This window comes from Mandrillus leucophaeus, unplaced genomic scaffold (genome assembly GCF_000951045.1).
Source record: "Mandrillus leucophaeus isolate KB7577 unplaced genomic scaffold, Mleu.le_1.0 Scaffold374, whole genome shotgun sequence".
Taxonomy (NCBI): Eukaryota; Metazoa; Chordata; class Mammalia; order Primates; family Cercopithecidae; genus Mandrillus; species Mandrillus leucophaeus.
Window position 1 is genome coordinate 1,453,442 of NW_012103965.1, and position 19,041 is coordinate 1,472,482.

Genomic DNA, 19,041 nt, shown 5'->3' on the forward strand with positions numbered 1-19,041 from the left:
TATTTTTAGTAGAGACAGAGTTTCACCATGATGGCCAGGCTGGTCTCGAACTCCTGGCCTTACGTGATCTGCCCACCTTGGCCTCCCAAAATGCTAGGATTACAGGCGTGAGCCACCATACCTGGCATAAATTTAAGAATTTCAACAGAGCAAACGTAAACATACCATTTCCTCATACAATGAAAAAACTAGTTAACCAGATTAGATGATCTAGGCTCTGAAGGCACAAAAATACAAAGAGAAAAAGAATAACGAGCCGGGCACGGTAGCTCACATCTGTAACCCAGCACTTTGGGAGGCCAAGGCAGGTGGATCACGAGGCCAGGAGTTCCAGACCAGCCTGACCAACATGGTGAAAGCCCCGTCTCTACTAAAAATACAATTAGCCACAAGGCTGGGCACAGTGGCTCATGCCTGTAATCCCTGCACTCTGGGAGGCTGAGGTGGCTGAATTACGGGGTCAGGAGATAGGGACCATCCTGGCTAACTCGGTGAAACACTGTCTCTATTAAAAATACAAAAAATTAGCCAGGCGTGGTGGTGCACGCCTATAATCCCAGCTAATTGGGAGGCTGAGGCAGGAGAATAGCTTGAACCTGGGAGGCAGAGGTTGCAGTGAGCTGAGATCACACCACTACACCACTGCACTCCAGACTCAGCAACAGAGCGAGACTCTGTCTTAAAAAAAAAAAAGAAAGAAAGAAAGAAAAAGAAAAGAATAAGAAATGTGAAATGTGTTCACCAACTACTACAAACCTCCTCAGACTCCTCAGAACCGGGTACTTAAAAGTTCATGGATGGGCTTCTGGAATTTATACTTTTCATCCTATTCTCATTAGGGACCAATGACCCAGTTTTTAAAGGGTTACAACTGTGCTCTAGTATATATAAAATACTTAACAGCTTAACGTATGCTCTATAGATAATAAATTTTTTAAAAAGTTAGCAATTTACAAGCATTGAACCCAATACTTGCATTACAAAGCACCTTCAGTGTGCTTCTAAAAAGTAGTTCTTATCCCATGGCATTCACACAGCATTTACTTCATACTATTGGACATTAATAGGCAAAACGAAACTCACTAAAGGTTTTAACATTTCCTGCTTAATCCTTGGCTGCATTTAACTTTTCACTAGTTATTTATTCATTTTTTGTTCTTGAGACGGAGTTTTACTCTTGTTGCCCAGGCTGGAGTGCAATGGCGTGATCTTGGCTCACTGCAATCTCCACCTCCCAGGTTCAAGCAATTCTCCTGTCTCAGCCTCCCGAGTAGCTGGGATTACAGGCACATGCCACCACGCCCGGCTAATTTCTGTATTTTTAGTAGAGATGGGGTTTCATCATATGAAATGAATGGTCAGGCTGGTCTCAAACTTCTGACCTCAGGTGATCCGCCTGCCTTGTCCTCCCAAAGTGCTGGAATTACAGGCGTGAGCCACCACACCCAGCCTCACTAGTTACGTTTCATAGCAGCATCTTGTTAAACATCTTCAGTTTTCTACTCTGAGAAAGTCTAAAAACCAAGGCTGGCAAAGTAACAGGATTAAAAACATTTTTTAAAATCCATCAACTTCTTCTAAATCCCAGTTCCCCAGACCACCACCACTCCAACCCAAAACCATGTAATGATATCCAGCCAAAGCCATGAAGCTCTATCAGTGATGGACAGTCCTTTGAGGCACTGGTGGCTTACATTAAGATTCAGTCCAGGGGCCGGGCGCAGTGGCTCAAAGCCTGTAATCCCAGCACTTTGGGAGGCCGAGACGGGCGGATCACGAGGTCAGGAGATCGCGACCATCCTGGCTAATACGGTGAAACCCCGTCTCTACTAAAAATACAAAAAATGAGCCAGGCGAAGTGGCGGGCGCCTGTAGTCCCAGCTACTCGGGAGGCTGAGGCAGGAGAATGGCATGAACCCGGGAGGCGGAGCTTGCAGTGAGCTGAGATCCGGCCACTGCACTCCAGCCTGGGCGACAGAACGAGACTCCGTCTCAAAAAAAAAAAAAAAAGATTCAGTCCAGTAACGTGACTAAGCAATCTTAGACACTGGAACAGCCCACTGTTCTTACCTCAAAACTCTTGCGTAAAGCATCAACACCAAGATAGAAAAGCATCTGCCACGTCTGCTCTTCTGCCCGTAGTTTTTGCCAGATTCGATGCAGTCTTTCATAAAGATGAATTCCCAAGCAGGTCAGAACTTCTTCTTGAGCTATATCTATTGTCTTTGCATGCCTTTCTCTTCGCCTATACAAGGGAATAATCACACATTAATTCCTAATATCTTTAACTGAAACAGTGAAAGATGGATAACATAGCTGCAAGTTCAGGTTTTAAACACAATTTGCTTACCTAGTAACAAGACAGTTATACATTTACACTCGTGTATATGTAGATATACAAGCACGCATGTCTACAACCAATGAGAAATACACATGCAAGTAGAACTTAGTCCTCGTATTGCTAAAAATAAAGTAATTCAGGAACTGGCTCTAAAGAGATGGGTTTCAGGGCACAAAGCAATCACATGAAAGTGTCCAGCTCACAGTAGACACAACAATTCCTTTTTCTTTCCATTATAGCAAAACATTTTTTCCTTCATTTGGTTTTTTGTTTTGAGGGGGAATGGAGAAAGGCAATGCCAAAGTGATTCAATCATGGGCAAGAGTCCTCCAGGCTAGTCTTTACAAGTGTTCACAGAACTTTGGCGATAAAAAAGGCCTTTGTATTCTAGCAGAAAGTAGGCACTCAAATGAGGGTTGATACCCTAAACAGAAAAGGAAATGAATTTGATTTATTCTATGAACATCATCATCTGATTTTATTTTTACAACAAAGAGATAATACTTTAGGTTTCTATGTAGTAATGATAATATAATACACAGTTCATGAATTACATTCAATAAGGCATTTCTTAATCCCCTACTGCAAAGATCTCACGCAAAAACCATTATTGTGAATAAAATTTACACACGATAATGCATGGATAGAGGGAGAAAAATCCCTTCTAATCATTTTCAAATGAAAATGATAGTCTATAAGAATGAAAGCCAAAAAAGCCTGCCTCCCTTCAAGCAAGAACTAGCAGAGGACTGAACCAAACACCAGAGAACAGTTTTTCCCTATTTTCAGTCAATTAAGAAATGCATACTTTAAAGAGAAGCAAAATCTTTACAGGCATACTTTAATTTATACATACATCATATGTACTGAGGCAGAAGGTGATGAAAATAAACTTTCAGTAATAAAATGAAGCAAAGCGCTAGATAGCCCATTCTAGCAAATTACATACTCATACCCTCCTGCGAACTCTGGCTCAGCACGACCCAAAAGATGTGCAATGAAGTCTGTTTCACAGCAAACATGAATGTGTCGCTCATGTGGACAGCACCGCAAGCCTTCATAAAGTGCAGCACAGTAGCCCTTTTCTTTGCTGCAGTCGAGTTCACCAATAAGGATATTGTATGCTCGGAGGACTTTATTTTTGCAATCAGTGCAAAACCTGTTGAAAAGAAAAACCTCAAAATTAAGAACCGGCTGTGCAATTATCTCATGTGGCATATAACAGTATACTAGATGATGGCACTCTCTCCCATCTACAGCATCCAAAAAAAGCCTCCATACACACATTTAAAACACATGCATGTAAGGTAAATACAAATTTAAGGATTGCATGAATACAGACAGATCTTCACTGGCAAATGATTTTTAAACTAGAGAAACACATAGCCTAAAAGAATGAGGCAGATACATACCTATGATTTCATAAAATGCATGCCCAGAAAGTATTAGTTGCCAAGAACTAGCATGTCTCCACTTCAAAAGCTATTTGCACAGGTCAGAAATAAAACAATAGAGGCAACAAACCAATGACTCTTGATTGGTTTTTTCTCTCTCCTTCCAGCCTCTGAAAACAGATGGTCTCTTCAGCCAGTAGACCTTGACTCCAATTTCTATTACAACATTTTAATATTTCACTAGCTAAGCATTTGAGGATAGGGGTAGGTGTAGGGGTCGGGAGAAGAATGAGAAAGCGGTACACGTATTTTTAAATTTTCTGATTATTTCCAAAATGCCAAATTCTTCTAAAAAATGCCTATTTCTCAATAACAGACATAATATAGACAAAACATACATGGAAACTGGTTTAAACTTAAGTGTATAGTATATACTGTGACAAAAGTATAGAAGGGTTTGTGAATGTAGAGAAGAAAATTTATTTTAGAAACCAAATATCAATCAATCAGAAAGAAATAGAGCCTGTTTTCTTAATCTTTTAATTCCTGGAACAAGAAGAACTTGGTCAGGTGAAAAAGCCACGCTCACAATAATAGTAACTGGCTAAGAAGATTAGTTAGGTGAAACAAGGAAATTTTGATCTCTTTGATTTAAATTCATCTCCCAAATGAGCTCATCTATGCGTATGGCTTCAAGTAACATGTCTATAAAGATAATCTGTGACTCTACAGCTCCATTCAAATCTCTGCTATTGCCTGAGGGCCAGACCCATATTGAAAAGTGACAAGACATGACAGATGTCCAACAGGCAACACCTTAAACTCACTGTCCAAGGGTAACACTGTTCTATTCCTATGTTCCTTCTCAATCCCTGTTAAGAACATCGCCATTCACAGCCATTCAAAGTCACCCAGGCTGGAAATCTGAGTTAATTCCAACTTCTCCCTAGGTCTTCCTATTAAGGGTAGGGCCAACTAGTATTCATTCTTTCTTATTTCTCCTGTAGGTCCCTATTTTCAATTACCTCTGGCATGGTTTAAGTTGCCTACTATATATAGATACTTTTTTTTTTTTTTTTTTTTTTTAAAGCTTCTTAACTGACTTTCCTGTTTCCACTCTTCCTAGCATTGATGCATCTCTTACACCAAAATAATTTTTCTAGCACAAATCTGATTATCTGTGTCTCAGCTTAAAAACCTTTCACCTGGCCAGGCGTAGCAGCTCACGCCTGTAATCCCAGCTCTTCGGGAGGCCGAGGCAGGCGGATCACCCGAGGTCGGGAGTTTGAGACCAGCCTGACCAACATGGAGAAACTCCGTCTCTAGTAAAATACAAAAATTAGCCAGGCGTGGTAGCGCGTGCCTGTAATCCCCACTACTCTGGAGGCAGAGGAAGGAGAATCACTTGAACCCAGTAGGCGGAGGTTGCAGCCAGCCAAGATCACACCACTGTACTCCAGCCTGCGCAACAAGAGCGAAACTCTGTCTCAAAAAACAAAACAAAACAAAACAAAAACTTTTCAGTTGTCCCTATTATTAATACTTCTGATTTACGCTCTTCTTCGTGTTTTGTTTTTTAGACGGAGTTTCACTCTGTCACCCAGGCTGGAGTGCAGTGGGGCGATCTCGGCTCACTGCAACTCCCGCTCCCCAGGTTCAAGCAATTCTCCTGCCTCAGACTCCTGAGTAGCTGGGATTACAGGTGCCCACCACCATATCCAGCTGATTTTTGTGTGTTTTCAGTGCAGACAGCGTTTCATCATGTTGGCCGGGCTGGTCTTCAACTTCTGACCTCAAAGTTACTCACCTGCCTCGGCCTCCCAAAGTGTTGGGATTACAGGCGTCAGCCACCACGCCCGGCCTAGACTTCTTACTATAGTATTTACCCTTCTATAGCCATGTCTTTATTTCATGCACACACATTTTGCTGGACCAACAGTAGATAACGATTTTTTTTTTTTGGTCTTTTTTTTTTTCTTTCCTTTTTGCGGAGAACAGGGTCTCATTATATTACCCAGGCAGGTCTCGAACTCCTGGGCTCAAGCTATCCTCCTGCCTCTGCCTCCCTGAGAGCTGGGATTACAGGCGTGAGCCACCGCGCCCGGCCAGATAACGATTTCTTAAAATGAAGATATGGACTGGATACAGTGGCTCACATCTGTAATCCCAGCATTTTGGGAGGCCGAGGAGGGTAGATCATCAGGAGTTCGAGACCAGCCCGGCCAACATGGTGAAACCCCGTTTCTACTAAAAATACAAAAATTAGCTGGGTGTGGTGGCACACACCTGTAATCCTAGCTACTCAGGAGGCTGAGGCATGAGAATTGCTTGAACCCGGGAGGCAGAGGTTGCAGTGAGCCAAGATCATGCTATTGCACTCCAGCCTGAGTGACAAAAGCAAAACTCCATCTCAAAAATAAAAAAATGAATATATGTTAAATTAGAGGCTCTAAGTCCACTTGGTAAACAGAGGCAATAATACTGACAAATAATGTTAAATTATTTTATTTCACTGAAGTTTTAAATATGGGCAAAAAATACACAAAAATTAACACAAAATGGATTAAAAACCTAAATGTTAACATCTGAAAACCATAAAACTCCCAGAAGAAAACATAGGGGAAAATCTTCATGACATTGGACTAAGTGATGATTTCTTGGCTATGACACCATAAGCACACATGCACAACAAAAACAGACGCTTCTCTGAGAAAACACCAAATGGTAGATGACGCTGGTGGCAGCCAGCGAGGGTGGAGCCTGGGAAGGGGAAACGTAGTGGCTTCCGTGGAGGTTTCAGCAGTGGCATCCGGGGCCGGGGCCGGGGCTGAGGTCGTGGAACTCATGGAGGCAAGGCCGAGGATAAGGAGTGGATGCCTATCACCAAGCTGGGCCGCCTGGTCAAGCACATGAAGATCAAGTCCCTGGAGGATATCTACCTCTTCTCCCTGCCCATCAAGGAATCTGAGATCACTAACTTTTTCCTGGGGGCCTGCCTCTCTCAAGGACGAGGTTTTGAAAATTATGCCAGTGTAAGAAGCAGACCCACGCCGGCCAGTGCACCAGGGTCAAGATGTTTGTTGCCATCGTGGACTACAATGGCCACGTTGGTCTGGGTGTTAAGTGCTCCAAGGAGGTGGCCACGGCCATCCGCGGGGCCATCATCCTGGCCAAGCTCTCCATTGTCCCTGTGCGCAGAGGCTACTGGGGGAACAAGATCAGCAAACCCCACACCGTCCCTTGCAAGGTGACAGGACACTGCGGCTCTGTGCTGGTGCGCCTCATCCCTACGCCCAGGGCACTGGCATCGTCTCAGTGCCTGTACCCAAGAAGCTGCTCACGATGGCTGGTATTGATGACAACTACACCTCGGCCAGGGGCTGCACTGCCACCCTGGGTAACTACACCAAGGACACCTTAGATGCCATCTCTAAGACCTACAGCTATCTGACTCCCGACCTCTGGAAGGAGAATACATTCATCAAGTCTTCCTGTCAGGGATTCACTAACCACCTCGTCAAGACCCACACCAGAGTCTCCATGCAGAGGACCCAGGCTCCAGTTGTGGTTTTTATACAAGAAAAATAAAGTGAATTAAGCCTGAAAAAAAAAATACTACAGTCGTGTCACTTAACAATGGGACACATTCTGAGAAATGCATTGTTAGCTATTTTATTGCTGTGTGAACATCAGGGTGTACTTACACAAACCTAGGTGATATATATTTTTTTTTCACATGGAAAACCAAATGTCCCAACACTATTACTGAATATTAATGATTTCCTCAACTTGATCTGAAATGCCATACAGCAGATTTCTATATGCAGTATGCTCCATTATAATCTTATGGGCCCACTGTCATGTATGTGGTCCATCACTGACCAAAATGTCATCATGTAGCACATGACTGTACATTAAACTTAAAAACTTCAGCACAGCAAAGATGATCAACAGAGTAAAAAGGCAACCCAAAGAATGGGAAAAAATATTTGCAAACCATATATTGAATAAGAGGTTAATAGCCAGAATATAAAGAACCACTATAACTCAATCACAAAAATATAGCCTAATTTAAAAATGGGCACAGCTGTGATCATGCCGCTTCACTCCAGCCTGGGCAACAGAGCAAGACCCTATCTCAAAAAAATAAAATAATTTAAAAGTAAATAAATAAATGGACAAAGCATGAATAGACATTTCTCCAAAGATGATATACAAATGGCCAGCAAGCATATGAAAAGATGCTCAACATCACTTATCATCAGGAAAATGCAAATCAAAAACACGAGGTATCACCTTAAACCAATTAGAATGACCGCTATCAAAACAACAACAAATAACAAGTGTTATCGAGGATGTGAAGAAATTGAAACCCTTATGCACTGTTGGCAGGAATGTAAGATGGTACAGCTGCTATGGAAACCAGTATGGAAGTTCTTCAAAATAAAACTACCACACAATCCAGGAATCCCACTTTTAGGTATATATCCAAAAGAACTGATACCAGGATCTTGAAAAGATATTTACACACTCATGTTCATTGCAGCATTATTGACAATAGGCAAAATGTGAGAGCAACCTTAAATGTCCATCAATGTATGAATGGATAAAGAAATGCGAATAGCCAGGTGTGGTGGCTCACACCTGTAATACCAGCACTTTGGGAGGCCCAGGCGAGTGGATCACTTGAGGTCAGGAGTTCGAGATCAGCTTGACCAACATGGTGAAACCTGTTTCTACTAAAAATACAAAAATTAGCCGGGCATGGTGGTGCGTGCCTGTAATCCCAGCTACTCAGGAGGCTGAGGCAGGAGAATCGCTTGAACCCGGGAGGCGGAGGTTGCAGTGAGCCAAGATCAAGCCACTGTACTCCTGCCTAGGCAACAGAGCACGACTCCGTCTCAAAAAAAAAAAGAAAAAAGAAAAAAGAAATGTGAATAATGTCACAGATATTGTGACACTGCCCATTTTTAAATGTCACAGTATTGTGACATTATTCAGCTTTTAAGGGGGAATCCTGTCATAGGCTACAACACAGATGAATCTTAGAGATTATCTAAGTACTGTCTTAGATAATGGCTAAGTAAAATAAGCCAATCACAAAAATTCAAGTGCTATATTATTCCAATTACATGAGCTATCTAAAATAATTAAACTCAGAAAGAAGAATTGTGGTTGCTAAGGGGTAAGGGGAGAAAAAAGGTGTTGTTCAATGGGTACAGTTTTAGTTGAGATGAAAAAGTTCTAGAGATTTGTTGTACAACAATGTGCATATAGTTAACAATATTGCAATGTACACTTAAAAACTGTTTAAAAGGTAAATTTATGTTTCATGGTTTTTTTTTGTTTTTTTTTTGAGACGGAGTCTCACTCTGTTGCCAAGGTTTGAGTGCAGTGGTGCAATCTTGGCTCACTGCAAGCTACACCTCCTGGGTTCACGCCATTCTCCTGCCTCAGTCTCACGAGTAGCTGGGACTGTAAGCGCCTGCCATCACGCCCAGATAATTTTTTAAAAATTATTTTTAGAAGAGACGGGGTTTCACTGTGTTAGCCAGGATGGTCTCAATCTCCTGACCTCGTGATCCGCCCACCTCGGTCTCCCAAAGTGCTGGGATTACAGGCGTGAGTCACCGCGCCCAGCCTGTTTCACATTTTTTGAGACAGGGTCTCACTCTGTTGCCCAGGCTGGAGTGCAGTGGCATACTCTTGGCTGGCTATAGCCTCAACCTACCTAGTAGGCTCAGGTGATCCTCCCCGCCTCATCCACCTGAGTACCTGGGACTACAGGTGTGTGCCACCACGCATGGCTAATTTTTGTATTCAGTGTAGAGACAGGGTTTTGCCATGTTGCCCAGGCTAGTCTTGAACTCCTAGGCTCAAACAATCCACCTGCCTCAGTCTCCCAAAATGCTGAACTGTGAGACACCGTGCCTAGCCTCATTTTGTATTCTTTTAAAACACACACACACACACACACACACGTGGAACAGAAAGTCTCTCCCTTAGGAGAGAAAAAACAGACACAGAAATAACAACAAATACTTTCACATTTTCAGGTTATGAACAGCAAGTTCACATTTTCAGGTAATTAAATGGTCAAATGTCAAAGAGAACAATAATAAAACTTGAAATATTTTCCCCCTATTTTACTGCTTTATACTCTCAGAGTAGTTTAATATATGTTTGATTGTACAACCATAAGCGTAAGTAAATAGCAAATTAAAAATAGGATATAAAAGCTGTAAAAGAGATTTTTTCCCATTTGCAAAAGTAGCATTGCATAGGAATTTTTAAAATCTTTTTTTTTTTGAGACAGAGGCTCAGTCTGTCACCCAGGCTGAAGTGCAGTTGCATGATCACGGCTCACTGCAGCCTCAGCCTTCCTGGGCTCCAGTGATCCTCCCACCTCATTCTCCCGAGTAGGTGAAACTACAGGCGTGTCACCACACCCAGCTAATTTTTAAATTTTGTTTTTTTTTTTTTTTTTTGAGACAGAGTCTTGCTCTGTCACTCAGGCTGGGGTGCAGTTGCATGATCACGGCTCACTGCAGCCTCAGCCTTCCTGGGCTCAAGTGATCCTCCCACCTCATTCTCCCAAGTAGGTGAAACTACAGGCGTGTCACCATACCCAGCTAATTTTTTTATTTTGTTTATTTATTTTTATTTTTATTTTTTTTGAGACAGTCTCGCTCTGTCACCCAGGCTGGAGTGCAGTGGCGCGAACTCGGCTCACTGCAAGCTCCGCCTCTTGGGTTCACGCCATTCTCCTACCTCAGCCTCCCAAGTAACTGGGACTACAGGCACCTGCCACCACACCTAGCTAATTTTTTGTATTGTTAGTAGAGACGGGGTTTCACCATGTTAGCCAGGATGGTCTCGATCTCCTGACCTCATGATCAGCCCACTTCGGCCTCCCAAAGTGCTGGGATTACAGGTGTGAGCCACCACACCTGGCCTATTTATTTTTTGTGTGGTTTTTTTTTTTTGAGACAGAGTCTTGCTCTGTAGCCTAGGCTGGAGCACAATGGCGTGATCCTGGCTCACCGCAACCTCCTCCTTTCAGGTTAAGTGATTCTCCTGCTGCAGCCTCCTGAGTAGCTGGAATTACAGGCACACATCACCAAGCCCGGCTAATTTTTGTATTTTTACTAGAGACGGGGTTTCACCATGTTGGCCAAGCTGGTCTCGAACTCCTGACCTCGTGATCCACCCACCTCTGCCTCCCAAAGTGCTGGGATTACAGGAGTGAGCCATCACACCTGGCCTTTATAAATGGGTCTCCCTATGCTGCCCAAGCTGGTATTGAACTCCTGAACTCAAGTGATCCTTCTGCCTTGGCTTCCCAAAGTGTTGGAATTATAGGTGTGAGCCACAATGCCCAGCCTTAAAAAACCTTTAAGGCAGAGGTTTCAGTTTATTAACACCTCATTTCTAATGATGTTCTATCACTTCTCAGCCTTTTGACTAAGATCAAGTGTAGTATTTGACAAAGTTCTACCATAAAACTTTTTTAGTCAAATTAGCCAGGCGTGATGGCAGGCACCTGTAGTCCCAGCTACTTGGGAGGCTGAGGCAGGAGAATGGCGTGAACCCAGGAGGTGGAGCTTGCAATGAACTGAGTTCGCGCCACTGCAATCCAGCCTGGGTGACAGAGCGAGACTCAGTCTCAAAAAAAATAAAAATAAATAAATAAATAAATAAACAAAAAAAAAATAAAAAATAAAAAAATTAGCTGGGTGTGACACACCTGTAATCTCACTCTGTCACCTAGGCTGGAGTGCAGTGGCACAATCTTGGCTCACTGCAACCTCTGTCTCCCAGATTCTAGCAATTCTCATATCTTAGCCTCCTGAGTAGCTGGGATTACAGAAGTGCACCATGCCTGGCTAATTTATGTATTTTCGGTAGAGATGGGGTTTCACGATGTTGGCCAGGCTGGTCTCAAACTCCTGGCCTCATGTGATCTGCCCATCTCGGCCTCCCAAAGTGCTAGGATTACAGGCATGAGCCACCATGCCCGGCCTCTACCATAATTCTTAACCGGCTGAATAGTGATATCAAATCTTTATTATGAATTTTTAAAAAAAAAAAAAGTAGATACCACCAAAAAGGTAAATTATTTAGGTATTTATAGATCATTTTAAACTGATTATACCCCCCAAACTCAAATTGTACCTACAATAAGAACTGGAAACACAGGAATAAGGACTTGCAAATCTGTCATGCAAACATTCTCTGATGTGCTTAACTATGTGCCATGTACTGCTCTAAACAAGCATTACTATGTATCATCCCCACAACAAATTTAATTTACTCCTACAATAAATCCTGTAAGATCAGTACTCTCATTATTTTTGTCTTCTTTTTTTTTGAGACAAGGGTCTCACTCTGTTGCCCAGGGGGGAGTTCAGTGGCACAATCATAGCTCACGATAACCTCGAACTCTTAGGCTCAAGAGATCCTCCTGTCTTAGCCTTCCAATTAACTCAGGCTACAGGCACACCACCCTCCAACCACACCCCCTACCCTACTCTGCGAATTTGATTATTTATTTATTTTTGAGACAGAGTCTCGCTCTGCCACCCAGGCTGGAGTGCAATGGTGCGATCTCGGCTCACTGCAACCTCTGCCTCTCAGGTTCAAGCGATTCTCCTGCCTCAGCCTCCCGAGTAGCTGGGACTACAGGCACTCGTCACTACGCCCAGCTAATTTTTCTAATTTTTGTGGAGTCGGGGTTTCACCATCTTGGCCAGGGTGGTCTGGAACTCCTGACCTCAGGTGATCCACCCACCTCAGCCTCCCAAAGTGCTGGGATTAGAGGCATGAGCCACTGCGCCAAGCTGCTAATCTTATTTTAATTTTTATTATTTTTGAGATGGGGTTTCACTCTGTTGCCCAAGCTGGAGTACAGTGGTACAGTCATGGCCACTGTGATTATGGTGCACCATCAACCTCTTGGGCTCAAGTGATACACTCTAACCTCAGCCTCTCCAGTAGCTAGGACCACAGGTTTGTGCCATCATGGCAGCTAATTTTTCTGCTTTGTTGTAGAGATGGGGTTTTCCCATGTTGTCTAGGCTGGTCTAAAACTCCTGGGCTCAAACCATCTACCTGACTTGGCCTCCCAAAGTGCTGGAACTACAGGTGTGAGCCACCATGCCCAGCCTGTTTGTTTTAAAGAAGAAAAAAATTGAGGTGCAGAAAAGTCAACTAACTTGTACAGCTACAATTAGTAGAATCCAGATGCAATACAATCTCCCTAAATTCATCACTCACTGCTTTAATTAATCACTCTCAACCATACTTTCTCACTACCATTAAGATATTTATAAAATGGACTAAAATCCATCAAAAAATGCTAAAACATTAACCATAAACATAGGAAAATCTACAAAACCATTATAGGAAACTCCAAAACATGCGCTCTAATAACTTGTCATTTATCACCCACAAAAACTATCTTTTGGATCAACTCATATTTAAAGAGGAAGGATTATATGTTTTATGTCTGTATAGTCCCTGCAAAACTCCAAATAAGTGGCACATTCTCTACTCTCTTGGGCATAATCCACCAAAAAGGCAAAGAAAGAAAGCTTTTGAGAAAAGAAAAACACCAATAAACTTGGTATGCGGGTGAAGTCATTAGCTTACTGCCACATAAAGTAATGACACCAGTTTTTATCATTCACTTGATTTTTAGAGGCACTCCCAAAATAATTGAGTATATGTATCTCAAAGTCAAAGGACATACAACCACAAACACAACATGTAACAAATTTAAACAGTAGAATCGCCCCAAGAACACCATCTCTAGATGGCTCCCTTACCAGTTTCTTTTTTTTTTTTTTTTGAGACGGAATCTTGCTTTGTCAGAGTGCAGTGGCACAATCTTGGCTCACTGCAACCTCTGCCTCCTGGTTTCAAGCAATTCACTTGCCTCAGCCTCCCGAGTAGCTGGGACTACAGGTGCTTGCCACCACGCCTGGCTAACTTTTACATTTTTAGTAGACACGGAGTTTTGCCACGTTGGCCAGGCTGGTATCGAACTCCTGACCTCAGGTGATCCACCTGCCTCAGACTCCCAAAGTGCTGGGATTACAGACATGAGCCAACACGTCTGGCTCACCAGTTTCCTTTTCTACTGCATTCTCCTTATTAATTTCCAAATGTTAATGACACTTAGAAAATTCCTTTGTAGGCCAGGCGCAGTGGCTCATACCTGTAATCCCAGCACTTTGGGAGGCTGAGGAGGGCGGATCACAAGTCAGGAGATTGAGACCATCCTGGCCAACATGGTGAAACCCCGTCTCTACTAAAAATACAAAAAAAAGAAAAAAAAAGAAAAAAAAAAAAAATTAGCCAGGCATGGTGGCGTTTGCCTGTAATCCCAGCTATTCAGAAGGCTGAGACAGGAGAATCTCTTGAACCAGGGAGTCGGCAGTTACAGTGAGCCGAGATTGAGCCACTGCGTTCCAGCCTGGCGACAGAGCAAGACTCTGTCTAAAAAAGAAAAGAAAAGAAAAGAAAATTCCTTTGTAAAAGTAGTGTTCTATAAAGAAAAATCTGAACTTACTTTTACAGTAACGAAACACATGAATACCAACTCTCTTTTGGGGTCCTGACAATGACAGAAGAAATACTTCAAATATTAAGTAAAAAGCTACTAATTTAATACTGAAAATGCTATCATAGGCTGGGCACAGCTCATGCCTGTAATCTCAGCACTTTGGGAGGTCGAGGCAGGTGGATTACCTGAGATCAGGAGTTCGAGACCAGCTTGACCAAGATGGCAAAACCTGGTCTCTACTAAAAATACAAAACTTAGCCGGGCGTGCTGGCATGAGCATGTAGTCCCAGCTACTCAGGAGGCTGAGGCAGGAGAATTGTTGGAACCCGGGAGGCTGTGGCCGCAGTGATCCGAGGTCTCGCCACTGCATTCCAGCCTGGGTGACAGAGCGAGACACCATCTCAAAAAGAAAAAGAAAAAAAAAATTACAAAATAGGAGATGCTGGCTCAACACAAGAAGGCTAACCCTGAGAGTCATCCCATAAAGCAATTGTCTTGGCCAGGCGCAGTGGCTCACGCATGTAATTCCAGCACTTTGGGAGGCTGAGGTTGGCGGATCACAAGGTCAGGAGACTGAGACCATCCTGGCCAACATAGTGAAACCCCATCTCTACTAAAAATACAAAAATTAGCTGGGCATGGCGGCATTTGCCTGTAATCCCAGCTACTTGAGAGGCTGAGGCAGGAGAATCTCTTGAACCTGGGAGGCAGAGGTTGCAGTGAGCCAAGATTACACCACTGTACTCCAGCCTGGCAACAGAGCTAGACTCCATCTCAAAAAAAAAAAAAAAAGGAACTGCCTACTCTAACATTAAGCTCTGCCTAGTGCCAAGTATTAAAGGGAAGGCTAGAATGCTATTATACAAAGGAGGTCAGTGACAGGCCATTCTAGGTGACTGACAGATAAGGTACCTTCCACATTAAACTGGAACAACCATCAGACTTACCTGTGTTTTCGTAGATATGTTTCTAGCGTTTCTAAAAGACAACTTGAGTCAATTAAAACTACTTCATCCCTGCATTCCTGGGACATTAGTTCCCATACATCCATCCAACAACCTCTGTAAAAAGAACAAATATTAATGAAAAAGGAGAATATAGAAGGGTAAAACATTAAAAAAAAAAAAAACAGAGTAAAGTATTGCTTGATTTTACCTGGCTGTTCCCTGGAAAGGTCCATAATGGAAAATGATCCTACACTTGCTGTCCTTCCTGTGGTCTTCACTACTTCTCTTATCTGTACTTAACTTCTCTGAACTGACACTGCTACTGCTCCCTTCACTGTAGTATAGTATAGTACAAAGCTTAGTGACACTGAGATAATCTGAAGAAATAATTTCTATAGTCTAAATTAAAATCATGAACACTTTAATGATTAAGATATTAGAACATGTTTACAAATTATATATGATTACATACTCATTATATTAATATAATGTTCATTTAAACGTGTGCTCATATCTTTATATAAAAACTTCTGCTTGATATCAAGTTTATCCGATACAATTTAACAACATGTGTAGTTATCAAGACAGCAACTGGTTAACAAACTAAGTATCCTATGAGCAAATATTGTTGGAATGTTCTCAAGTTAAAATGACTGAAAAAATTATCAAGTATTTTCCCTTATAAACACAGACCAATCTTCCACAAATAGAAAATTCTAAAAAGTTTTTATCTACTTAATGAGATCATCATCAATTTTTTTTTTTTTTTAACTTTTATTTTGTAGAGACGAGGTCTCTGCTGTGTTGCCCAGGCTGGTCTCAAACCCCTGACCTCAAAAGCCATTCTCCCACCTCAGCCTCCCAAAGCACTGGGATTACAGGTGTGAGCCGCCACGCCCAGCTCAATTTTTTTTTTTGTAATCACTCCGTTTTAAAGCTAATCCACGGTAACAAAACTATTATCTACCTTCACATGTACAAGTAGTTGGGAAAGTCATAGATTAATTACAGTGAATAAGTTTTAAATGTACTAAAATAAAAATAGTACACTAAGATGAACACTTTATACAGCCTAAATTAGTAAGAACTATGTGGCAAATTTTTTTTTGAGACAGACCCTTGCTTTGTCACTCAGGCTGGAATGCAGTGGCATGATCTTGGCTCAGTGCAACCCCACCCCTGCAGGGCTCAAGTGATCCTCCCACCTCAGCCTCCTGAATAGCTAGGACCATAGGCGTGTATCACCACACCTGCTTATTTATTTATTTATTTATTTATTTATTTATTTATTTATTTATTTATTGTATTTTTTAAGTAGAGACAGCAGGGTCTTGTCATGTTGCCCAGGCTGGTCTCCAACTCCTGAGCTCAAGCAATCCACCCACCTCGGCATTCCAAAGGGCTGGGATTACAGGCGTAAGCCACCACGCCCAGCCCTATACAATTTTTTTTTAACAAACTTACTAAAAACTTCCCACTCTCCCTCCCCAGCAGGGTTCAACTTCGGTATGAAAATTGCCACATATTTTGCCTTGTTGCAGCACATTTATCTTGGACCGGCATTCCAAGGGAAATGTGGGTTTATATTCTTTTCAATGACAGCCTTCTTGATCTTTCATGACTCTGAACAACTGCCTCCTGTCTGTTCTTCTGCAGGTCTCAGTACAGTCCTAGAAATTCATTACAACTTGGATGCTAGAGACGGAAAAACCTCTGAACTTTCAACTTACTCTATGTAGCTAAACGGGTATTTCTCAACCCTCTGCTCAAAATATAAGTTATCCACACAATTCAGCTCTGTACTCTCTCTCACAATGGCTCAAGCTAAGGTTTAGCTCCCCTTATTTGTGACAACAAAAACATCTGTTCCACTTTCCATGCTGCATCCTTCTATTCTCAACTCTGATACTTCCTTTTTGAGACAGAGTCTCACTCTGTCGCCCAGGCTGGAGTGCAGTGGTGTGATCTCAGCTCACTGCAACCTCTGCCTCCCGGGTTCAAGCGATTCTCCTGCCTCAGCCTCCCAAGTAGCTGGGACTACAGGTGTGTGCTACCACACCTGGCTAATTTTTGTATTTTTAGTAGAGACGGGGTTTCATCATATTGGCCAGGCTGGTCTCAAACTCCTGACCTCGTGATCTGCCTGCATCGGCCCCCCAAAGTGCTGGGATTACCCATGTGAGCCACCGCGCCCAGCCCCTCTTTTACTAACTATACTTGATTAGTATAATGCATAATTTGCCAGAACTGAAAAACTCTCAAACTCAAGTTCTCATAATTGAGAAGGTTCATAAAGAGAAATCAGAGTTGAAGAATGATTATTACATCATTAGAATGCGAAAGCATTTTTTTTTTTTTTAAGAAAAAAGCTCTATAAAAAAAATCTGTATCTCAAAACATTCCAGACCTTATGCTGTTTATTATTCCTTTAAGATCAAGCTTCCTAAAAAAATAACCTTTCCACTTTCCGGTTCTGCTCCCAAGCACCGCTTAAACCATAACAACCTTACATCGCATTCGCTTTTGCATCACTGCAACCTGGATTCTGCTTCCACTCAATCACTAGCTCGGCTCATCAAGATCACCAATTATCTCAGTGCTACTAAATCCAACGTCCACTTCTGGGTCCTTGATGACTTGGCAGCATTTAACACAGCTGATCAGACTTCCTTGGAACACTTTTACACCTTGGTTTCCTTCTACCTATCTGGCTACTTTCTCAGGTTTCTTTACTAATTTCTTTTCTACCATTAAATTCCTCAGAATTCTTTTACTCTCTTTCCCTTTAGGTGATCTTCCATAACATTCTCTAAGATACTCCAGGCCTACAACTCCAGCCTAGATCCTTCTTCCAGATCTCAAACTTACTCCTAGACAGACAATAACCTGGGTTTACTTGCATAGATGAGAGAACACTCTCAGAAAGGCTGACCTAGGTTGCTATTTATTAGGCTAAAACCTAATCAACTGTATTATACTTTCTCTGGAAATAGACTAAACAAATTTAAAAAGTTATGGGGGGTGGGGACGTAGCAGTAGGAGGGGGAGTGGAAATACATAAAATGGAGAATAGTAGTAGCATTTAATAATGGTGACCATCCAAGGGAGAGGGAGCCTTGGATAAGCATACTGTACTGCTTAGCCTGCTATCCATGTGGCCTGTGGGAATAACTGAAGCTACCTTAGTAAAGAGACAGACACTGCTTAAGATGAATTAAGTCCATTCACACTGATTCCATACTCAGCAAACAGCCTTTCAAAACATATGACTTCCCATGTAGTGGAACTGTAGCTAGAAGGGGATGTAAAATCTGTGGTTCGTTTTGTTTCTTAAGCTGAAAGATAGAAAAACAGAGCTGTATGTAAATTTAACTAAAGTAGGTAACTGAATAAGCAAAGTGATTGAAAACAAAGGAGATGGAGTGCAGAACAAGAGTGGAAGGACTGGTCTTTGAAGAAAGGCAGCAATGAGCGCAGATGCATAAGATGCTGGGCTACTTGCTTTTCAGTTCATCAACAAAGAATATGCTTAACAGAAAAGAAGTACCAGAAGGCAAGCTCCTTACTATATCATACCACTCTATGCCTTCAGCCAACAGGTCATTCTATAATGTGAAAAATTAGCCTGTACTCTGCATTTAGAGTCAGAAATTATCTGAAGTTACTGACAAATCTGAGAAGGAAGAATGAGCTGATGAAAAAACAAAAAATAGAGGGCCGGGCGTGGTGGCTCAAGCCTGTAATCCTAGCACTTTGGGAGGCCGAGACGTGCGGATCACGAGGTCAGGAGAT

General features: G+C 42.3%; 1 protein-coding gene across 2 annotated transcripts in view; it reads right to left on the bottom strand.

The window, feature by feature from the left end:
* Positions 1–19,041, bottom strand: part of GGNBP2 (gametogenetin binding protein 2) — a 52,565-nt gene that overhangs the window by 12,945 nt on the left and 20,579 nt on the right. Inside the window, exons 5-7 of one of the 2 annotated variants that reach the window (XM_011990237.1) lie at positions 15,250–15,363; positions 3,297–3,500; positions 2,071–2,245 (exon numbers count right to left, since the gene is read on the bottom strand). In XM_011990237.1, the coding sequence (XP_011845627.1) occupies positions 2,071–2,245; positions 3,297–3,500; positions 15,250–15,363 (493 nt within the window). Of the gene's footprint in view, positions 1–2,070; positions 2,246–3,290; positions 3,501–15,249; positions 15,364–19,041 lie in introns of both variants that reach the window. The other variant, XM_011990236.1, reaches the window with a different exon arrangement.